Source organism: Chiloscyllium plagiosum, chromosome 11 (genome assembly GCF_004010195.1).
Source record: "Chiloscyllium plagiosum isolate BGI_BamShark_2017 chromosome 11, ASM401019v2, whole genome shotgun sequence".
In the NCBI taxonomy this organism is placed as follows: domain Eukaryota; kingdom Metazoa; phylum Chordata; class Chondrichthyes; order Orectolobiformes; family Hemiscylliidae; genus Chiloscyllium; species Chiloscyllium plagiosum.
Window position 1 is genome coordinate 44,022,826 of NC_057720.1, and position 23,446 is coordinate 44,046,271.

A 23,446-nucleotide genomic window follows, 5' to 3' on the forward strand; every position below is an offset into this window, starting at 1 on the left:
GTTGGTCAACTTGAATTGCAAACTCAGGCCACAAGGATACAATGGCCAGTAACCCAAAGCAGATCATTAAATCTGACAGGAACAAAAACAAGACATGGCATGTGTCTGCATTTGGGTGTTGGAGACTGTCCAGACCAAAAGCCCACTGGATTGGCTATAAAAGCCTATTTTAAGCTCGAACAGCATTTCATAATTATTGATGGACTCGTTAATATTTAATGACAAAACGGTCATTCCAGCTCCCTCAGATATCATGTCCTTGATAAATTACACCAGAACATTTGGGCATTATTGAGCACAGAGTGTAGACTAGGGATTGCAAAAGAGAGTGAATATCAATAACTGACTCTGCAACTTGTGCTATTGGCAGGCTTGAAAGTAAAGAGCCATTGATCCCCACAATTTTCCCTACCATGCTATGGAAGCGAGTGGGAACCAATTTATTAATGTTGGATGAATGGTCGTACCTGATTGCTGTTGACTTTTTGGATTGAAGTAAAAAAAAAGTTACAAATGATCACAAGTGCAGTTGTCAAGGTTTTACATGAAATGTCTTCTATACATGGGAACCCTGATGTAGTTATATCTGATAATTGACCACAGTTTTCATAGAGTCAGAGTCAAACAGCAAGGAAACAAGCCCTCTGGAAAAACTTGTCCATGCCAACCAGGTTTCCTAAACTGAACTAGTCCCATTTGCCTGCATTTGGCCCATATTCCTCTAAACATTTCCTATCCATGTATCTGTTGTATGTCTTTTGAATGTTGTAATTGTATTCTCCTCTACTACTTCCTCTGGCAGCTTGTTCCATAAACACACTATTCTCTGTACGAAAAAGTTGCCCCTCAGATCCCTTTTAAATCTTTTCCCTCTTACCTTAAATCTATGCCCTCTAATCTTGGACTCCCCTATCCTGAGGAAAAGACCTTAGCTATTCACCTTATCTATGTCTGTCATGATTTTTTAACCAATATAAGGACACCCCTAAGCTTCCTATGCTCCAGGGAAAAAAGTCCCAACTTATTCAGTCTCTCCATATAACTCCAACCCTTCAGACCTGGTAACATCCTTGTAAATCTTTTTTGCACCCTTTCCAATTTATTACCATTCGTCCCATATCAAAGAAACCAGACTCGAAATATGGCCGAGTCTTTCAGTCAGTTTACGGTCACTTCTGATTTCAATGTGTAACCAGCTCACCAAGATATCCACGGTCAAATAGGTAAGTTGAACATGAGGTACAGATGGTCAAAATGCCTTTTGAAAATAAAATGACATTTATAAAGTTCTGTTAAATTATTGGTCCATTCTACTCTTATGCTACTTATTGTCATGAGAACAACTGATGGGGAGAAAACTGAAAACTTAACTCCAATTCATTCCAAAGAGGCCGATTCCACAGCTGAGTCCAAAGGACTTTAAAAATGCTCGAACAATGAGGTGACTTATCAACAGCAGCAGGCTACTCACAATAGGTGTTACAATACGTGTGGATTCAAGAGCAATGGATGTGCATAAGTGACTTTGACAGAAATGGTATTGAGGTCCAAGGATTGTCAGACCAGCATGTTGTTCATATATGGAATAACCACAGGAAATTTGTCTCACTGCACAACCATTTTCCATTAATGCTTCATTGGGGCTAACCATTGAGAAACATCATAATGGTAATCGCTCACAAACCAGTCCAGCTAAAGATCACCATCAAATGTAACTATCTTAAAGCCAAGGATCTGCAGATTTTTTAAAGTCCAAAACAAATGGATTCTGGAAGAAATGTCAAATCACCAGTTTGCTTAAATTTCTGAAGCTAGAGACTTGAGGAAGAAGGAGTATTTGCAATTGTAATAGTATTATTTGTACCATTTCATAATGGGTTAACTAAGGGGCAAAAGCTTGGGGTGGATTATATAAGCTAATGGATATGCAAGAGTTAATTTCTGAAGCTCTGTCCACTCTGATACATAACATAAGCACCGGGTGGAGCATAGGCAGGAAACAGCTGGGCACAGTCCCCTGATGGATACACATGTCTTAACTACTTCTTGTTCATTATATTTAATATGCCTAGATGTTAATATAACCTGAACATAGTTACTCATATTAATAAACTGAATCCTGTTATCTATAAAATTCCTCTTTTGCTGCGACTTATTTATGGTCCATCCTCCACCACAGAACATCCCTTTAGACCCACACAGGATGGAGGATTGGTGGCACAAATCTACACAAATCACTAATGATTGGTACACAGGCATCAATATCATATTATAACATGGTAACAATGCTGGCCTTCATATCAGTGTTATAACAGGATCCTAACTTGATGTCAATTTCAGGTGCCTTCACTTCCTCTTGGCATACAAACCTATTTACTCCTCCCTGTAAAAGTTCCCCTTATGGTATTTGTGTCATATCAAACATCAGTTTCCATTAGTGCTTCCAAATCTAGTACTTTCAATGTCAATTCTGGAATGTTTGTAAATGAAAACAATGTTTCTGAAGGGAATTCAAACACCATAGACAAATTTACTTGATGTTGATAGATAATGTCGGTAAAATATCTTCATTGTTGTTTTGGCTGAATGTTACCTGAGGCCTGAACAACTTTTTTCTGAACTCCTCTCATTTTCTTCAGTTCAGACGGGTGGTCATGGGTACATGCATTGGCCTGAGTTATATCTGTCTCTTTGTGGGGTACGTGGAACATTCCTGTTCTGGCCCACACTCACAACTCTTCCTCTGGTACATTGATGATATCATTGGTGTGGCTTCCCTCTCCCATCCAGGCTTGGAATATTTTATCGATTTGGGTTCCAATTTCCACCCCGCTCCTACTTTCATCTAGTCCACCTCTGACTCCTCCCTTCCCTTCCTCGAAATCTCTATTTCCATTTGTGGGGATAGGCTGGCCAGAAATATCCACTCTAAACCCACCAACTCCCAGTTACCTTGACCATACATCCTCGCACCCTGCTTCCTGTGAAGACTCTATTCCATTCTCCCAGTTCCTCTGTCTCAATTGCACCTGTTCGATGATGCCAACATTGGCAAAGGAGCACCTGAAATGTCCACCTTTTTCCTTACTTACCATCCCACCAGCATCCACATTCAGAAAATCATTAACCACCATATCTGCCACCTCCAGTGAGATGCCACCATCAGACACATATTCCCCACCCCTTCCTTGTTAGTCTTTCACACAGACTGTTGCCTCTGAGACACCCTGGTCCACTCTTCCTACACTCAAAACAAGCCTCCTCCATAGTCCCATGGCACCTTCCTCTGCAACTGCAGAAAGTGTAACACCTGTTCATTTATTTCCTCTGTCCTCAGTATCCAATGGCCCAAACAGTGCTTTACCTGCATTTCACACAATCTCATCTACTGCATTCGCAGCTCACAATGTGGTGTCCTCTAAATTGGAGAACACTTATGTTCTGTCCACAAAAAAAGACCCTGAGCTTCCAGTTTCCTGCTACTTCAACAGACCACCCTGTTCCCTGGCTAACATCTCTGTCTCAGGCTTTCTTCAGTGCTCCAGTGAAGCTCAAAGCAAGCTGGAAGAACATCTTATTTTCCGCTTGGGGACCCTGCAGCCCTTCGAACCCAAATCAAGTTCAACAACTTTAGGGCTTGAGCTCTCCCATGTCGTTACTCCAACCCCCACACGCCAGGCGCTGTCATCACATAGTCTGCTATTACACATAACTACCAAGGATTCCCCCTTAATAGCTCTCCAGCCTCCTTGCTGGATCATTATCCACTTCTTTGTCTGTCCAACTGTTCTTATCTCTCTTGGGTTCTATCCCAACCTATTATTCACTCTTTACCCTCTTCCCCCCACCCTATCTTCTGCATATAAACTGACATTTTCCTAGCTACCATCAGTTCTGAGTAAGGATCTCTTGACCCAAAATGTTAACTCTGATTTCTCTCCACAGATGTTGCCAGACCTGCTGAGCCTTTCAAGCGATTTGCTTTTGTTCGTTATTAACTGAAGTAAGGTCTTCAACTATGTTTTAGAAAGGTTATTGATCCTAACCTTAATGAGATATTCCAAAAATTGTTCTCATTTCCATTTCCATTTCAGTTTTAGATACTCTGGTGCAAGCCATCTGGCACTTAGATCTCAGTATCATCTAGATAGATCACAAAATATTTGTTGTCCAATTGATTTAACCCATGCTTCCTTGCTTAGATGTGGATCATATTCACTGCTAGTTCTACCTCTCTATTCAGACTAAAAATACTCTTACTGTCCTATCCTGTAATTAACAAATAATTTGCATTAAAAGGGCCTCCTTTAATGCATATTAGTTCTGACCTGATAGGACAAACTTGATTCTAAAGGCTCATTTACTTCTGCTGGGAAGATTCCTTCATCATAGAATTTCTATTATAAACTACAATTGATGCTATGTATACTGACTTTCAAAAGGAATTTGTTGAAGGCCCACATAGATTTGTCAGCAGAAATCAATTCCATCGGGTGTAAAGGAGTAAATGCAGCTGGAATATTGCATTCAATTCTAGGCACCATATAATAGAAAAGAACTTGAATAGGCTGTAGAGGACATTTATCAGGAGACCAGTGATAAGAACTTTAGTTTTTGAGTCATAGCGTCATAGTGATGTACAGCATGGAAACAGACCCTTTGGTCCAACCCGTCCATGCCGACCAGATATCCCAACTCAATCTAGTCCCACCTGCCAGAACCTGGCCCATATCCTTCCAAACCCTTCCTATTCATATACCCATCCAAATGCCTTTTAAATGTTGCAATTGTACCAGCATCCACCATTTACTCTGGCTGCTCATTCCATACATGTATCACCCTCTGTGTGAAAAAGTTGCCTCGTAGGTCTTTTATATCTTTCCCCTCTTACCCTAAACCTATGCTTCTAGTTCTGGACTCCCCGACCCCAGGGAAAAGACTTTGCCTATTTACCCTATCCATGCCCCTCATAATTTTGTAAACTTCTATAAGGTCACCCCTCAGCCTCCGACGCTCCAGGGAAAACAGCCCCAGCCTGTTCAGCCTCTCCCCATAGCTCAAATCCTCCAACCTTGGCAACATCCTTGTAAATCTTTTCTGAACCCTTTCAAGTTTCACAACATCTTTCGGATAGGAAGGAGATGAGAATTGCACTCAATATTCCAACAGTGGCCTAACCAATGATCTGTACAGCTGCAACATGACCTCCTGACTCCTGTACTCAATACTCTGGCCAATAAAGAGAAGCATACCAAACAACTTCTTCACTATCCATGGGCAACCTTTTCACGCAGAGGGTGATACGTGTATGTAATGAGCTGCCAGAGAATGTGGTGGAGGCTGGTACAATTGCAACATTTAAGATTTGGATGGGTACATGAATAGGAAGGGTTTGGAGGGATATGGGCCGGGTGCTGGCAGGTGGGACTAGATTGGGTTGGGATATCTGGTCGGCATGGACGGGTTGGACCGAAGGGTCTGTTTCCATCTCTATGACTCTATCTTATCTATCTGCGACTCCACTTTCAAGGAGCTATGAACCTGCACCTTTGTTCAACAACACTCCCTAGGACCTTACCATTACGTGTATAAGTCCTGCTAAGATTCCCTTTCCCAAAATGCAGCACCTCAAATTTATCTGAATTAAACTCCACCTGCCACTTCTCAGCCCATTGGCCCATCTGGTCAAGATCCTGTCGTAATCTGAGGTAACCCTCTTCGCTGTCCACTATACCTCCAATTTTGGTGCCATCTACAAACTTATTAACTGTACCTCTTATGCTTGCATCCAAATCATTTATGTAAATGACAAAAAGTAGAGGACCCAGCACCGATCCTTGTGGCACTCCACTGGTCACAAGCCTCCAGTCTGAAAAAACAACCCTCCACCACCATCCTCTATCTTCTACCTTAGAGCCAGTTCTGTATCCAAATCGCTAGTTCTCCCTGTATTCCATGAGATTTAACCTTGCTAATCAGTCTCCCATGGGGAATCTTGTCGAACGCCTTACTGAAGTCCATATAGATCACAGCTACTGTTCTGCCCTCATTGATCCTCTTTGTTACTTCTTCAAAAAACTCGACCAAGTTTGTGAGATATGATTTCCCACGCACAGAGCAATGTTGACTATCCCTAGTCAGTCCTTGCCTTTCCAAATACATGTACATCCTGTCCCTCAGGATTCCCTCCAACAACTTACCCACCACCGACGTCAGGCTCACTGGTCTATAGTTCCTTGGCTTGTCCTTGCCACCCTTCTTAAATAGTGGCACCATGTTTGCCAAACTCCAGTCTTCCGGCACCTCACCTGTGACTGTCGATGATACAAATATCTTAGCAAGAGGCCCAGCAATCACTTCTCTACTTCCCACAGAATTCTCTGATCAGGTCTTGGGGATTTATCCACCTTTACCCATTTCAAGACATCCAGCACTTCCTCCTCTGTAATCTGGACATTTTGCAAGATGTCACCATTTATTTCCCTACAGTCTATATCTTCCATATCCTTTTCCACAGTAAATACTGATGCAAAATACTCATTTAGTATCTCCCCAATTTTCTGCGGCTCCACACAAAGGCCGCCTTGCTGATCTTTGAGGGGCCCTATTCTCTCCCTAGTTACCCTTTTGTCCTTAATGTATTTGTAAAAACCCTTTGGATTCTCCTTGATTCTATTTGCCAAAGCTACCTCATGTCCCCATTTGCCCTCCTAATTTCCCTCTTAAGTATACTCCTACTGCCTTTATACTCTTCTAAGTTATGCTGAGACTAGAGCAACTGGGATTGTTCTCTGAAGAAGAGGAGACAGGGGGATGCCCTTGAGCCAGCTATATTGATCATCCTTTAACAGAATGAAAAATAATTAAATGATGTCCAAATCATCTCATTCATCCTGGAGGCAGATTTCAATGGGGTTGCCTCTATCCTTTCAAGCTCAATGATGCATTGCTCTGTCATGCTCTGTTGGACCATCCTCCTCTTGGTCAATGTCCTGACCCTGAGGATGAAGATTATTGTCATTCCCATATTTTGTTTCCATCCAGGATATCCCACTTTTGCTAGCATGCCTCAATGACTCAGGACACCCTTTTTGGGCTACACTACAGAGTTCCACCAGAGTGGTCCAGATATGAAAACCTCATCTTAAGGAAGCTATAGTATAACATAGACCACGTTGAAGCTTGAACAGAGTCGTCTCTTTGATCTGCATCATTCTGACAGTTTTGTAAAGATGCCGTAAGGCATGTTTGGAGCAGGAACTCTTGAATGCCAACAGCCAATCCTGCAAAGCCCGAAGGTCCTATAATTTAATGTGAACAACAATAAGATTATACACAATGTACCAGAAATGTGTGAAGACCTGGCTTGCTAATTCTATAATATGTAAGTCATAGGGGCTCTCAGGATATGTGGCGCAGACTTCCACAATTTGGTATCGATGGTCACACATAATTTGTCACAATGTGAACTGGGGTGAAAAAGGTCACATGACACTAGGCTATAGTCCAATAGGTTTATTTGAAATCACAAGCTTTTGGAGTGCTGTCCCCTCATCGGGCGAAGTCATCACCCGATGAAAGGGCAGCACTCCGAAAGCTTGTGATTTCAAATAAACCTGGTGTCTTGTGAATTTTGACATACAATTTGAACACTGTTCGAGTGGAGGCTTTAAAAACTGTTGATGAACTCTGCAGATTGCTAATATGACTCTCAAAGCAGCGTGTGTGTGGTTGAGAGTACTCTGCATTTGGTGGAGGTTTGAGATGAAGAATCCCATTGTTGAGTTGCTTGACTCTCAAAGTCAAGGAGGAATGATATGAAAAATGTTCTGGAGATGGGATTTAGACAGTCAAAGCACAGCAGACTCACAGGGAATGTCCATGTCATAGAGTCATAGAAATGTAAAGCACGGAAACAGGCCATTTGGTCCAACTTGTCCATGCCAACCAGATATCCCAACCCAATCTAGTCCCATCTGTCAGCACCCGGCCCATATTCCTCCAACCCTTCCTATTCATTTACCCATCCAAATGCCATTTAAATGTTGCAATTGTACTATCCTCCACCACTTCCTCGGGCAGCTCATTCCAAACACAAATCACCCTCTATGTGAAAAGTTGCCCCTTAGATCTCTTTTATATCTTTCCCCTCTCACCCTAAACCAATGCCCTCTAGTTCTGGTCTTGCCCCACCCGAGGGAAAAGACTTTGTCTATTTATCCTATCCATACCCCTCATGATTTTACAAACCTCTATAAGGTCACCCCTCAGCCTCTGACACTCAAGGAAAACATTCCTAGCCTATTCAACCTTTCCCAATAGCTCAAATCCTCCAACCCTGGCAACATGCTTGTAAATCTTTTCTGAACCCTTTCAAGTTTCACAATATCACCTCCCAACTCCTGTACTCAATACTCTGACCAACAAAGGAAAGCATACCAAACAACTTCACTATTCTATCTACCTACGACTCCACTTTCAAGGAGCTATGAATCTGCACTCCAAGGTGTCTTTGTACAGCAACACTCCCTAGGACCTTAACATTAAGTGTATAAGTCCTGCTAAGATTTGCTTTCCCAAAATGCAGCACCTCACATTTATCTAAATTAAACTCCATCTGCCACTTCTCAGCCCATTGGCCCATCTGGTCAAGATCCTGTTGTAATCTGAGGTAACCCTCTTAGCTGTCCACTACATCTCCAATTTTGGTATCATCTGCAAACTTACTAACTGTACCTCTTATGCTCACATCCAAATCATTTATGTAAATGACAAAAAGTAGAGGACCCAGTTACAGTGAAACAAGTGCATTTTGGATCCTTATTGTAATTTTAAGCATACATGGATGGGATCTGAACTATGCACTATCTACCCATGTGTTCTTATATTCCAATCAGAAAACCACCAGAAATGAGGCCCTAAAATTAGAGCAATTTCTTTATTGCTATAAGTACCAGCAATCCTATGTGTCATTCTGCCAACTAAGATTTTAATTCGACTTCACTCCCAACATACCTACAATATGGAAAGGAGGGGAATGAGGCAAAGTAGTAATTAACACTATATTATATGCTAAAATCTTCTTAGAAAAGAGTTTACAGAAGTCCATTAAACTATCAGTAGTATGTCAATAAGGTTCAGTTAAGGCATGATTATCCACACATCTAGTGCTGAAACAATGTGAGAACACAAAAAAAAGGCACCTAGATCATAATGTTTTTGACACTTCAGTTTATTGTTTGACATTAAAATTACAAATAATTCAACACAACAGTTTTATGAAAAAACATTTACAGCTGGTTTCAGAAATAATCTAAATTAGCTATGCTAACATTAAGTCATTCATAATTATTGAAGTGTATATTTTACTGTCTGGTCCTAGAAATATCCCAATGAAACAAACACATTGTAGAGAAAATTTTACATGCCTTCCCCACTAATGCTCAGTAAATGCAGCAAACTCTCCCAGCAATTCAGCTCATTCACAGCAGATGGTAATATAGTATAATCCCTGAACACTGCATGAGGGTTCTAGTCTAGCATTTTTAGTGATAAGTTATATGATGCATTCTTAAACACTTGCTCACTATTAGTCCACCTTCACTGTCAAATTATTCCTTTACATGCAGTTAGTGGGTTTAGCATGAAAACTGCACAAAATAAGCACATTAACCATAACAACAATACTATTAAGACAACGTTATTGAAAAGGTTAACAAGACAAAAGCAATAGCAAATTTAACTATCAACTATATTATGCATAGCGAGTAACTTTTCTAGTACCCAAGGAAGAGCATGACCTTTTTACTCTTACAAAGCACAACGTACTAAAGTTATCAGTGCACTGGACTAAGGAGAGCCCTCCCTCAGCCATTTTGTTCCCGTAGCTCAATTTTCCTCTCTGCATAATGGAAAATAAAAGCAACCTGCCCATCCCTAATATGAAGAAAAAATATTCACAACCAACATGACAATATATTAAACAATATTTGTTATTTCTGCACAAGCAAATACTTAGATACTTAAGTCTCACTTAGTATCACCTGGAACCATTTTGCCATCGAAACAAAACAACCAAGTTCTTACAATTTATAAATAAAAACAAATCAATTTTTATATACATGACACAAACTTAAGAAACATCGTTCAATAGATAAAATAAACAAATAACTAACTAGCTAAATTTAATTTGGCAAATGCATCAGATTGGCAATAAAATAAATAAATGATTGGATGAAACAATACCAATAGTGTCCTGTTTGTTAAAATGGAATATCAAGGACTAAAATGGAATTAAAGTTGGCAACAAATTCAACACAAACAAGTAACAACAGTTCAGATAAACAAGTGATGTGTATGTTCATATTTAGAGTTTAAAGATATGCAATTTCATTAGCACCTACCTACTACTTCGACTAAGGAAGTTTTGACATTTATTTCAGGAAAAATCTTTAATTTTAATGATATGCCCGGCTGTTACTGATGACTTAAAAAAAACTTTCTAGCAACTAATCTCCTTGCTTTTGGGTTCTGACTGTGGGGAACTGTGTGCCTGGGGAGATCGCTCCCTATTATTACTTTATGAAAGATATGATCATCTGTTTTTTTCCCATCGTTCAAAAAAGCAACCTACATTCCAATTTAAAACATATATCTTGATCCTAAAAAGTACCAGTACAGTATGAACGTGACAAAGTTGTCCTTTATCCCCCATATTTGCCAGTCAAAATATTTTTTTCAAATCCAGATCCTGTAAAAATTCTCCTTTTTTATTATAAAAATAGATCTTTTGAAACCCATTTTCAGCAAAGAGACCATCTCTTTGGCAACATTGTTTAAGTTAAGTCATGTCATCAGGTCCCCCTATTCCCCTTCCCAACCAGGAAATACTTCATGTTTACATGATTCAAAGGAAAGGGAATAACTAAAACATCTGCAGAAGTGCTTCAGCAGATCTGTTTATTGAATAGGGTGGTTGGGGGGTGGGGGAGTGGAGGTCTGGATGGTGGCTGTTTATTAAATCAATTCAACTGTGTTCTTTTTGAGAAGGTTTTTTTCAAAAATGTCAAATGTATTTTCATCTTTTAAATGTGAATGGGTGACTTAAAAAGGTCCACCTTCAAAGAAGGTAGAAAAAGTAGCAGGCTGGGTAAAAAGTCCTGCACATTTTATCTATGTATATTTTGAACAACAACAGCTATGAAAGAACATTCAATGCATCAAAGTCTTCTAGCATTATAAAATCATTTCCTGCTCGGTTGCAGGATATCCTATGTTAATACTTAGGCAACACTGGCTTATGAAGTCCATTTTTAGTATAAGCCTTTTAAGTTCCATTTGTTTGTAAATGTAACATTATATCTGCACTTCAGGATTTGTGGGTTTTGTTGGTCTTGAATGATACTTGTAGAACTCTATCACCCAAGCGGTATCCATTTAGGCTTGCAATTGCCATGGCTGCTTCATCATAGTTTGTCATAGTGACAAACCCAAAACCCTTGCATTTGTTTGTGCTAAAATCGCGAATGACCTTGACATTGTTTACGGCTCCAAATGGTCCAAAGAGCTGCCAGAGAACACTTTCATCTGAGTCAGGGGAAAGGTTGTAGACGAAGATACACCAGCCTGTTCCAGTGTGTCCAGGAATATTCATTCCAACAAGGCTGGTCATGCCATCAATTGTGATTGGGGAGAATCTGTTAAACAAAGAAAGCTGACACTTTGGATATTTGTGAGATTAATGAAGATGACATTTTGGATATACCTCTAATATGAGATCAGATTAGTCTTTAACAAATTAAGGTCAACATTTAACATAATAATTAGTTTAATTCTTTATTTTTATAGCATATTGTATTAAGCTGTTCATTATAGTTTATGTGTGTATTCTCATACTGACCTAAACAGTTCATAATTTCATTTACATACTTTTCAATTTGAAATATTTTTCAAGAAAGTCTTTGAAAAGCAGCAGTCATTCTGAGAAAAGTTATGTTACTTTGTTGAGGCTTCAAATTTCAGCTTTTCCATGCACAGATATTTAACCTTGAGGTTTGCATGTAATAAAAACAATTTAAACCAAATTTCAAATAAACAATAGCTGATTATATTTGTTCTAACACCCTTTCCCATGACATAATTATTTTTTAAAATAGGTCTTAAAAAGAAATCAAGCTGCATTTGAAGTTCTAATGAATTACAAAATAACCTGACTTTAATAATAAAGCAGAAAACACTGGGAAAAGAAAACATAACAGTACAAATTCCAAACATTATGATAAAGGTGCACACAGTTTCTTTATTCAACTGAAAAGTTTATGAAAAGTTCTCTAATATTCCCAATAAGTAATGTATAAGAGATGTATTCAAGGTGTACAGATGGTAGTTTGCTGCATGTTTACTTCTCATTGATTATGATACATGGGAATTATTGCAGTCATCTTTTTCTTTGAACTCAATCAGTACCAGTAGCCAATGTACTTGCTCTCCAGCATTTTTGAACCATATCATTTGCAGCTGTTGCACCTGAATCAAGTAAATGGAACAACCTGCAAATTAAAGAAGTCTGTAAACAAAAGAGATATGGGTTTCTTTTTTACAGAACCAAAAGAACTGAAGTACGAAAAAAAAAGTCTGACATGCTGGTAAAAGAACTGAAAGAAAGTTAGTCAAAACAAATTAATAATCTGTGCCAACATGGACATCTGGCATTCTATGGAGTTTTAATTACCTCTTTACGCCATAGGCCATATTAAGCAAATTGTCCAGCCTGAAAAGAGAAGGAGGTCCTTGGGTTAATGTTTCACAGATGGCAACTCATTCAGTGGAACTCCTGCTAAATTGTCCATTTTGAGCAAGAGTGCTGGAACTTCCAAAGGATATAATCTAGTAACTAACACTCCCCCAGTGAAGACTTTCATCTTGATCTGGCATTTTTACTTTTATAGACAGCATAAATGCCGTGAATATTAGATACATTTGATTAATAAACAATAAAACATCTTTTTTCCATTGAATGTAGATCTGTATTTAATTGATCCATGGCTTGCATAAAAAAAGCATGTACAAAAAGAACTGATTTATTTTTTTTTCTCTTTTTCCTCTCCCTGAACAACTCCAGGGTGTTGGTGAAATCTCCTGTTCTTTTTTTTTATATATATATTAACCCCCACACTACCACCTAAGTGTGATAGTGCTTATTTTTTCCCCAGTACCCATGGTGTGTGTGTGCAAGTGTGAGACACAGTGAAAGACACAAAGTGCACAAATCTTTATTCAATTTCCACCACCAGGAAGATAGGAAAACACCCGGGTGGCCAGTGACAAACACTGCCCTTCACGTCAAAGGGCAGTGCTGTGTGATCAAAAACAGTGAAGGGGAGTGTAGGGACTAAATCAAAATAGAGTTGGAGGGAGAAATAATGCACTCCACTCCCTGCGGTGCCCACCTCTCCCTGAACAACTCCAGGGTGTTGGTGGACACCGCGTGCTCCTTCTCCAGGGACACCTGGGCTCTAACGTAACCGCGGATGAGGGGCAGGCAGTCGGCCCTAACTACCCTCTCCACGGCCCGCTGCCTGGACCTGTTGATGGCCAGTTTAGCCAGGCCCAGGAGCAGACCCACGAGGAGGTCTTCAGACCTGCCCTCCCTCCTCCGTACCGGGTGCCCGAAGATCAGGAGCGTGGGACTGAAAGAACTGATTTAATTCTGTCTACCAGGTGACACCATTAGGTGGACAATTCAGTTGTGGCAATGAGATTACCATTCCATTTCCTTCAGCTAACATTGTAAACGCACAGCTGATGGTTGAGCTGCTTGCCTGACGCGGACAATCTTTTCATGAATAAATGTAAATATCTTGAGATCTTATGATGAAATTAGAGTCCCAATGCTTTTTAAATGTTAAATCATGGAAGTTTCATTAAAATTACCAGTAAAACTTGAAGTATTGATATTTCAGAGTAATAAAGCAGAATTTGGAGGAGTATTTAGCTCCAGCTAACTGAATCAGATGACCTGTGTGCCATTGCTTTGTTTCCAGCTTACAGATTGCATCTCTTTCATTTTCACTTTGCTTTATGTACCTCAGAAATTCTATCCCCTTTTCATGGTTGCTCTTATTACAGTTTTGTGTAAATAAACAGTTGGAAGAGGAGCTCAGCTGCCTCCACCTCTGCTTCCAGCAGACAGTAGTTACTGTGCTACTACTTGCAGGAGGCCATTTTCAGGGCAAAGGATACAGACAACAGTTTAATGCATTTATCTGGAGCAGTTTACCAGAAAACTATACTTTACACGCAGGCCCCTGGGAGCTTGGACCAGGGGCCTGCCGGAAGCGGTGAGTCACTAATTTGATTCTTTAAATACTTATCAGGACCACGGGAGTCCTCCATTTCTGTTTTTCAGCGGCAGTAGCAACTCAAAGGGCGGGAGCTTGGACCAGGGGCCTGACAGGAGTGGTGAGTCACTGATTTGAGCTTTTACATTTGAAATCGGAGAGCAGAGGTTTCTGGGAAAGGAGGGACTTCTTTTTATTTCCGTCCAGCTATACAAGTCAGTGTTTTCTAACCCGAGACCCTATCTTTGTAGGGCCTCCCACCCAACCACCTCCTCTAACCTTAAAGACCAACCTTATACATCAGATAAGTGTCTCTTCTTTTTTACTTTGTGATAAGGGGACTAGCAGGGATGGCAGTGCAAGGAGAGCAATGTTCCTCCTGCATGATGTTTGAGGTGAGGGACGCCATTAGTGTCCCATCCAAGTACATCTGCAGGAAGTGCACCCAACTCTTGCTCCTCCAAGACCATGTTCGGGAACTGGAATGGGAGCTGGAAGAACTTCGGATCATTCGGGAGGCAGAGGCTGTGATAGATAAGAGTTACAGGGAAGTAGTTACTCCTAGGCATGAAGAAAGCTGGGTGACTGTTCAAAGGGGGAATAAATAGTCAGTGGAGGGATCCCCTGTGGTCGTTCCCCTGAAAAACATGTATACCGTTTTGGATACTGTTGAGGGGGACGACTTACCAGGGGCAAGCAGTGGGGCCCAGGCCTCTGGCACAGAGCCTGCCCCTGTTGCACAGAAGAGAAGAAGGGAAAGGAGGAGAGTGTTAGTCATTGGGGACTCAATAGTTAGAGGATCAGATAGAAGGTTTTTTGGGAACGAACGAGACCCTCGGTTGGTGTGTTGCCTCCCAGGTGCCAGGGTCCATTATGTCTCGGATCATATCTTTGAGGTCCTGAAGGGAGAGGGTGACCAGCCTCAAGTCATTGTCCATGTAGGTACCAATGACATAGGTAGAAAGAGGGAGAAGGATGTAAGGCAGGATTTCAGGGAGCTAGGGTGGAAGCTGAGAGCTAGAACAAACCAGAGTTGTTATCTCTGGTTTGTTACCCATGCCACATGATAACGAGGCAAGGAATAGGGAGAGATATCAGCTGAACACGTGGCTGCAAGGATGGTGCAGGAGGGAGGGTTTCAGGTTTTTGGATAACTGGGGCTCATTCTGGGGAAGGTGGGATTTGTACAAACAGGACGGTCTTCACTTGAACCACCCCTGAGTGGGAAATTTGCTGGTGCTATTCGGGTGGGTTTAAACTAGCTCAGCAGGGGGATGGGAACCAGAGGTGTAGTTGCAGTGCACAGGAGGATGAGAGTAGGAAGGACAGGGACAGGATTTCAGGGTCACAGGAATGTGCTGGCAGACAGCAAGCTGGTTTGAAGTGTGTCTACTTCAACGCCAGAAGTATCCGAAATAAGGTAGGTGAGCTTGCAGCATGGAGAGGTACCTGGGACTTTGATGTTGTGGCCATTTCTGAGACATGGATAGAGCAGGGTGAGGAATAGATGTTGCAGGTTCCAGTGTTTAGATCTTTCATTAAGAACAGGCAAGGTGGTAAAAGAGGGGGAGGTGTGGCCTTGTTAGTCAAGGATAGTATAATGGTGGCTGAAAGAACTTTTGATGAGGACTCGTCTACTGAGGTAGTATGAGTAGAGATTAGAAACAGGTGAGGAGAGGTCACACTGCTTGGAGATTTTATAGGCCTCCGCAGAGTTCCAGCGAGGTGGAAGAGAGGATTGGTAAAATTAATCTGGGTAGGAGTGAAAGGAACAGGGTGGTCATTATGGGGAATTTTAACTTCCCCAACATTGACTGGAAATGCTATAACTCTAGTACGTCGGTTGGATCAGTTTTTGTCCAATGTGTACAGGAGAGTTTCCTGACACAGCATGTTGAAGGTGGGACAAGATGGGAGGCCACACTGGATCTGGTGCTTGGTAATGAACCAGGCCAGGCATTTGATTTAGTTGTAGGTGAACATTTTGGACAGAGTGACCATAATTCAGTTATGTTTAGTTTAGCAATGGAAAGGGATAGGTACATGCCACAGGTCAAGAGTTATCAATGGGGCAAGGGCAATTATAATGTGATTAGGCAAGAATTAGGATGCATAGAATGGGGTAGCAAAGTGCAGGGGATGCAGACAATGGAAATGTGGAGCTGGTTCAAGGAACACATATTGTGTGTCCTTGATAGGGATGTCCCTGTCAGGCAGGGAGGAAGTGATAAGGTAAGGGAACCGTGGTTTACTACAGAAGTTGAATCTCTTGTTAAACAGAAGAAGGAGGCTTAAGTGTTGATGAGGTGATGGAGAGTTACAGATCAGCTATGAAGCATTTAAAGAGAGAGTTAAGAAGAGGAAAAAGAGGACATGAGCAGTCTTTAGCAAATAGAATAAAGAAGAACCCAAAAGCTTTCTATCGGTATGTGAGGAATAAAAGGATGACTAGGATAGGAATAGGGCCAGTACACAGACCCCTGAAAGGTGCCACCGTGTTGAAGGTGCTGTTAAGAAGGCATACAGTGTGTTAGGTTTCATTGGTAGAGGGATTGAGTTACGGAACCGCAATATCATGCTGCAACTATACAAAACGCTAGTGCGGCCACACTTGGAATATTGTGTATGGTTCTGGTTGCATATTTTGGGAAGAATGTGGAAGCATTGGAAAAAGTGCAGATTTACCAGGATGTTGCCTGGTCTCGAGGGAAGGGCTTATGAGGAAAGGCTGAGATTTGGGTCTGTTCTCATTGGAAAGAAGAAGGCTAAGAGGGGATTTGATAGAGACATACAATATGATCAGAGGATTAGATAGGATAGACAGTGAAGGTCTTTTTCCTAGGATGATGATGTCAGCTTGTATGAGGGGGCATAACTACAAATTGAGGGTGATAGATTTAAGACAGATGTCAGAGGCAGGTTCTTTACTCAGAGAGTGGTATGGGGATGGAATGCCCTACCTGCCAATATAATTAACTCAATCACATTAGGGAGATTTAAACAAAACTTGGATAAGCACTTCGATGATGATGGGATAGTGTAGGGGGACAAGCTGAGAATAGTTCACAGATCAGCGCAACATCGAGGGCCGAAGGGCCTGTTCTGCACTGTGCTGTTCTATGTTCTAAACTGTTTGGTGGACCAGGATGGTGCTTTGCCAATACTGTTCAAAGTAATTGTGGCCATTAACTTATTTGTCATTAGTTCTTTCTGATTGTGAAGGGGATATCTAACAATCTTCAACATCCAATAAGCTCATTGAGTAAGTCACCAATGCCTCAGTAGATAATACAAGTCACCTCACAGATTTTCAGCAGTTTCTTTTGTCTTTCTTTTTCCCAGTGCATTATTGACCACAAACATTTGCAATCATTGCACCAGTCAGCATCATAAGATTATATATTTCTCAAAGAAAAACCAGCTGGTATAACATTTTTATCTTTTCTTACTCAATTGTCCTAATATTTAAGCCTTGTACCAATGCAACATCATAGTTGCAGAAGGAATTGGAACACACACTATAAATAAAAGGTGGCACGATGGCTCAGTGGTTAGCAGTGCTGCCTCACAGCATCAGGGTCCCAGATTCAAATCCAGCCTTGGGTGACTGTGTGGAGTTTGCACATTCTCCCTGTGTCTGCGTGGGTTTACTCTGGGTGCTCCGGTTTCCTCCCACAGTCCAAAGATGTGCAGGTCAGGTGAATTGGCCATGCTAAATTGTCCATTGTGTTAGGTGCATCAGTTAGAGGAAAATGGGTCTGGGTGAGTTACTCTTTGGAGGGTCGGTGTGGGCTTGTTGGGCCGAAGGGCCTGTTTCTGCATTGTAGGGAATCTTATCTAATAAAAAATGACAACCTTATGAAGACTAAGCAACAAGCATTTCAAGGTTGGGGGGGGGGGGAGAAGAGGGGCATCAGAATGATTGCTGAGCACACAACAATGCTACTGAAACAGAGATTTAAGGGACTAAACAGGTCTGGGCTCACCAATATGTCCCACAAGAAGTTTCCCAAATCACAGTGGTATACTGTATCCTGTTTGACTATGCAATTGCATTTGGGGGATGGAGAGCAACAGCAGCATTCCTCTTTGGATAGAGGATTAGGGTGAAAGCAATGAATCTTCAGAAGAAGGGAACACCATGTGGCAAGAGACTCGAAGGATCAGTGTTTGGGCCATTATCTTGATGAAATTCTCAACAGATCAATTATTTTTAACTTACTTATTGTGCTGTAAATAGAATAAATAAGCAACAGCTGTTGGATATGAACTGTATTCCCTTTAACACAGTTACATGTGGCAAGGTGTTCTATGAAGTGGTAAAATAAGACAAAAATCAATGCTAAGCCACAGAAGAAAATATTAGGAGGAGTGTTATAACTTTGGCCAAAGAGATGAGTTTAATGAAAGGCTTTTATTTAAGGAGGAGAGGGATAGTCCTGAAAGACTTCAAGACTGTGGACTCAAGAGCCTGTTAACATGGATGCAATTGGAAATTCCTGAGAAATACCAGGGCTTGTATCCAAAGGGTGGCACAGTTCCGCAAGGTGATGCGAGCAAGTCTATATTCTTACTGAGGGATACTGGGGCCAGTCAAACTCCATTGCTGAGAAAAATCTTCCTTATCAGCCAGTGACAAGATGCTGTAAAAGGATTTGAAGGTGGATATCTGCTCATCTTATTTTTCCAGGTGCACCTGGAGAATGTTCTTGTGTCAGGTATCGTACCTAGTTTGCACAGGATTGACCTACTCCTCAGCAATGACCTGTGGGATACAAGGTAATAGAAAGTCTCTGAGAATCCAGTTGAGGTCAGGAAGATTAAACAACTGTAAGCAAATGTGCCAGATATTTCCCTGACTGTATGGTCTTGTGGGGCAAAATCCTATGAGGCTCTGAATAAAGTGGGCTATGGCAAGACTTGGTAAAATCATACAATAAATCTGGTGAGGCCCACCTCCGCATTGCAAATACCTCACTCCATCGTTTATGCTTTTTGACAAGCATGGTGATTTTCTTGTTAGGCAATGGTGAGTTACCAATTTACAGGGGATTATTGGTTGTTAAACACCTCAATAATATTCAACTTTCTAACTCACCAAACTTGTCAAACAAACTATATGTCAAGAAAACGTGGTACGGAAAGCAGAGACGGTACCTGAGAGATTCAGTTCATTGCTTGCTCTGGAGGATCTCCGTGCTGCGATTAACTGAAGTCCAACACAGGGCACAATCCATGGGTACCAGCCAGAGGCATACATTGTCCATGAACATTGGCAACATGCATTCACCAAATCCTCACAAACATTATGGCACCTCACCAATACATTGGCAAGGTGCTTTAGAAGCACAGATGTGTATTAGAAGTTTGCTACGAGGACACTTTCCACAGATATGCATCTATGTGAAGGATTTGGTCCGGACTGCATCGCATAGCTGGTCACTTGCTTTCTTAGTACTCACTCACTTTGTGCCTACTTGCAGAGCACATCAACCATGCTTTGCTTTGCCTTGCCATGCCAGTTAGCACAGTCAAGCAATCACGCAGATTGTCTTGTTGGTCAAAGATGTATATATTCCTGTATGTCAATCTCACACATGCACCATGTGCCAGCAGATTTAGTGGCAAACACACTGCATCCACAGCAAGCAAACAGTCATGACTCAAAGGTTGTAGGCAGTGGCTCTCACTGAAGTTCATTAAGGCACCTGTCAGTCAAAAGGTCCTGGCACAGTAAGTTAAGGGCAACTTCCCATACCAGTCCAAGAATTGGCCACACACTGCTCGATGTGATCTTGGTCAGGGATCTGTACCTCTGTGATCCGGGGAGTACGTCACAATTAGTCCAAAAATAAGGGGTGGAGAGTGGGGTTAAGGGTGGCTAAACTCTGCAAGTTATTTTTTGGAATTGGAGTTGCATGCTGGGAGGATAGCGGTTGACAACTGTGAAAGTGGCTGCAATATTTGCAAGGAATGTATGCAGAAAAACGTAGATGATAAGGGGGTTTAATACAGAGGCAAGTTGACCCACCTTGACTTCAGCTTTAAAGGATCAGACATGGAGTTTCCTCAGTGGGAACTTCTGAGGGAGCTGTGAGGGTCCTCTTCTATGGGTGCCTTATGGCATCATCTGTTTCCTTGGAAGGATGGTGCATATGGTGTGACCTGACTGTCCACGGCAATCACCAACTTATCCATGGAGGCAGCCAGGCAGTTGCATGATTTGCTGTACTGCTGCAACTTGTGGCCAATGAGCACCACTGCATTCCACATACCTATCTGCTGTTTCTGCTCCTCTATGAAGTGGAACAAATCCCTGATTGCTGATATGACTGGGTTCTCTCCTGCCTGGGGCAGAGCAGGTCTCTGGTCTCTGGAAATCCTCTGAGTGCCTGTGGCCTGAGTCAGTGGCCAGTTGTGGAACTGTTGTAGTGAGGTGTTCACCAAACTATACTCACACATGTCCTAAACCCTAACCTTCCTATTGAAATGTCAGTATCTGGCAGAGTGGAGGAGGGGTACTGGAGGTAGCCTTGCTGATGCTTCCTTTGAGGCCTTGATACTCCTGTCCTCAGAGGTCAAGCATCTTGGGGATTTTCACCATGGAAGGGATGGACATGCTGGCTGTACTCGCAAGACATAAGAGACAGAAGGCATCACAGCTAGTGTTTAGAAATGGTGAGCAATGGATGACAGCAGAGTTAATGTGACCGTTGCAGCAAAAGGAAGACTGGTATTTACTCAGCTGATTGAACATGGATGTCTTGGCATCGCTACAGAAATAATCCCAGTTTTCTTCTGTGAAGGCCAGAACTTTTTCTTCATAGGGGCTGAGGAGCCTAATTCCCTGCACTCCTACACCTGTATGGATTCTCTCTACCAAGTTATGTGCTACCTTCTGCTGTTTGAGAGAAATTGAAGAGAAAAATTGAGAGAAAAAACACACCGGATCATCAACGCCACACTCACAGGAATCCGATTCACGAGAGAAGAAGAAAAGGATAGCCAACTCCCATTCCTAGACGTGATGGTACAGAGAACACCGAACGGAGAATACGCTACAAGTGTATACAGGAAAGCCACACACACAGACCTAAACTATGAAAGTAACCACCCCAACACACACAAACGAAGCTGCATCAGGACACTATTCAAAAGGGCCACAACACACTGCAGTACACCAGAACTGCAAAAAGAAGAAGAGGAACACCTATACAAGGTATTCGCCAAAAACAGATACCCGCGCAACTTCATCAGATGCCTAAGAGAAGAAAGACCACGGAACGAGGACATACCACAACCAAATGGTGAGTTGTTGTCTGATCGTGGCTGTTGGTTTGTGTGCCGTTATGAGTCCTAGGGGTCGCAGTAGTCTGGCTGTCAGTTCCGAGATGCTCCTGATGTATCACTACTATCATAGGGCAAGCCAGACAGAGAACAGCCAGGGAATTCCTAGAGGCATGGCATTCATCCACAAACTCCATCAACAAACACATCGACCTGGACCCAATATACCAACCACTACAGCGGACAGCTGAAACTGACAACTGGAAGCGGCAGGGACAGACCACTATAAACACCGGAGGAAACATCAAAGAAGCGCTTCGCAGGAGGCTCCCAAGCACTGATGATGTCGCCTAGCCAGGGGACGAAACGTTTGCAACAAAAACTTCCAGCTCGGCGAACAGAACCACAACAGAAATTGAAGTATTGAGTGAGATGAATGTGGGTCACATAGTTGTTAGTGCTGATGCAGGTAGGCAAAAGGCAGTGAATTGTTCCAAGGTTGTGAGAAGGCAGCACAAAGGCAATGCAGAGTTAGTAGTGTGGGAGGTTGTGAGGGGTGAGAGCAAGTGAGAGAAGATGTTGCAATCAATAATATAAGTACCAAAGCATGATCCTTGGTGAGAGGTGGGTGCAATGGCAGAGATACAGTGAATGTTAGGTGGCAGAAAGAAGAGTTTGACACCTAGCCTGGCATAGCAGAGATGGTCATTGAACTTCATATGACACTGCTGGCTGTATCTCTAGACTCTGGATACAGCATTGACCGGGTGGAGATCTCAGACAAGGTTGCCAGGGTATTGTGGTGTGGTCTCTTCTGTTGGTCCTCCAGGAAGACAACAACCTTCCTTTGCATCAGGCCCTTGAGGTCCCCGTCAGAGAATCATTGTGCCATCTTCCCTTTCTCAGCCAAGTTCAGAATCAGTCTGCAACTGAGCAGGGCAGCTTTGAAATGCTGGCACTACAACAAATATACTGAGTGATGAATTGTTCTGGGAATGATACATGCTAAGCTGGGGTCGTAATTGGATGTGAGGGATGTCATAGGGATGGTATACATGGTTAACGAAGCAAACTTGGCAGAATACTGGAAGAAATATTGTAAGGCCTCAAAGCAGAAAGCCCTTGAAGAACTCAATGCAACTCAGACTTAGCCAAAAGAAGCATAAGACTTTGCCCTGGTCCAAGGCTCAGCCAGTGAACGTTGAGATAAGTACTGCAAGCACAAAACCTTTTGTTTTTGTAATCTAAAATCTTTTTCGGGATTGTTGAACACTTCAAGAAGGGAATAAATTGAATCTTTAAGTTAGCAGCCTCATAAGCTAACCACTGTTAAAAATACTAGCTCAGACTGCTCACATTGAAGTTGAGGCAGAATGCTACTGCATTAAAAATGAGGTGCTGATGAGGAACTGGAGACACCTCTGTAAACAAGGCGTGAACAGTGATCCCCCAGGTTATGGTGCTGCTGAGGAACTGTTGGAAAATATTACAGCTCGTGGATGAAATGCGATGACTGAATCCGGATCAGCTGTCATGCTCACATAGTTGGTCTGAATAGGTTTTAAATTCTAGTCTTGGTTCCAAATTTCTCCCTTTCAAACTGGTTGCAAAATTTAACCATATTGTAGCTATTGCTACCAAGGTGGGCTTTTACTCTGAGGTCATTACTTAATCCTGTCATATTACACATTAGGAAATCTAAATCTAATCTGCACAATTACTTAATATGCTGCTCTCAGAAATTATTTTGAAAGCATTCTATAACCTGCTGGTCTAGATTACTACTGTTAATCTGACCTTCCAGTTTATATGGAGATTGA

General features: G+C 41.8%; 1 protein-coding gene across 10 annotated transcripts in view; it reads right to left on the minus strand.

The window, feature by feature from the left end:
- Positions 1–9,973: 9,973 nt before the first annotated feature.
- Positions 9,974–23,446, minus strand: part of elavl4 (ELAV like neuron-specific RNA binding protein 4) — a 148,026-nt gene continuing 134,553 nt past the window's right edge. For 8 of the 10 annotated variants that reach the window (XM_043699229.1, XM_043699225.1, XM_043699227.1 and 5 more), the window contains 2 exons: positions 12,731–12,769; positions 9,974–11,696 (listed from right to left, as the gene is read on the minus strand). In XM_043699229.1, coding sequence (XP_043555164.1) covers positions 11,369–11,696; positions 12,731–12,769 — 367 coding nt within the window. In that variant the 3' untranslated portion in view covers positions 9,974–11,368. The remainder of the gene's footprint in view (positions 11,697–12,730; positions 12,770–23,446) is intronic. The other 2 variants (XM_043699232.1, XM_043699231.1) reach the window with 1 other exon arrangement.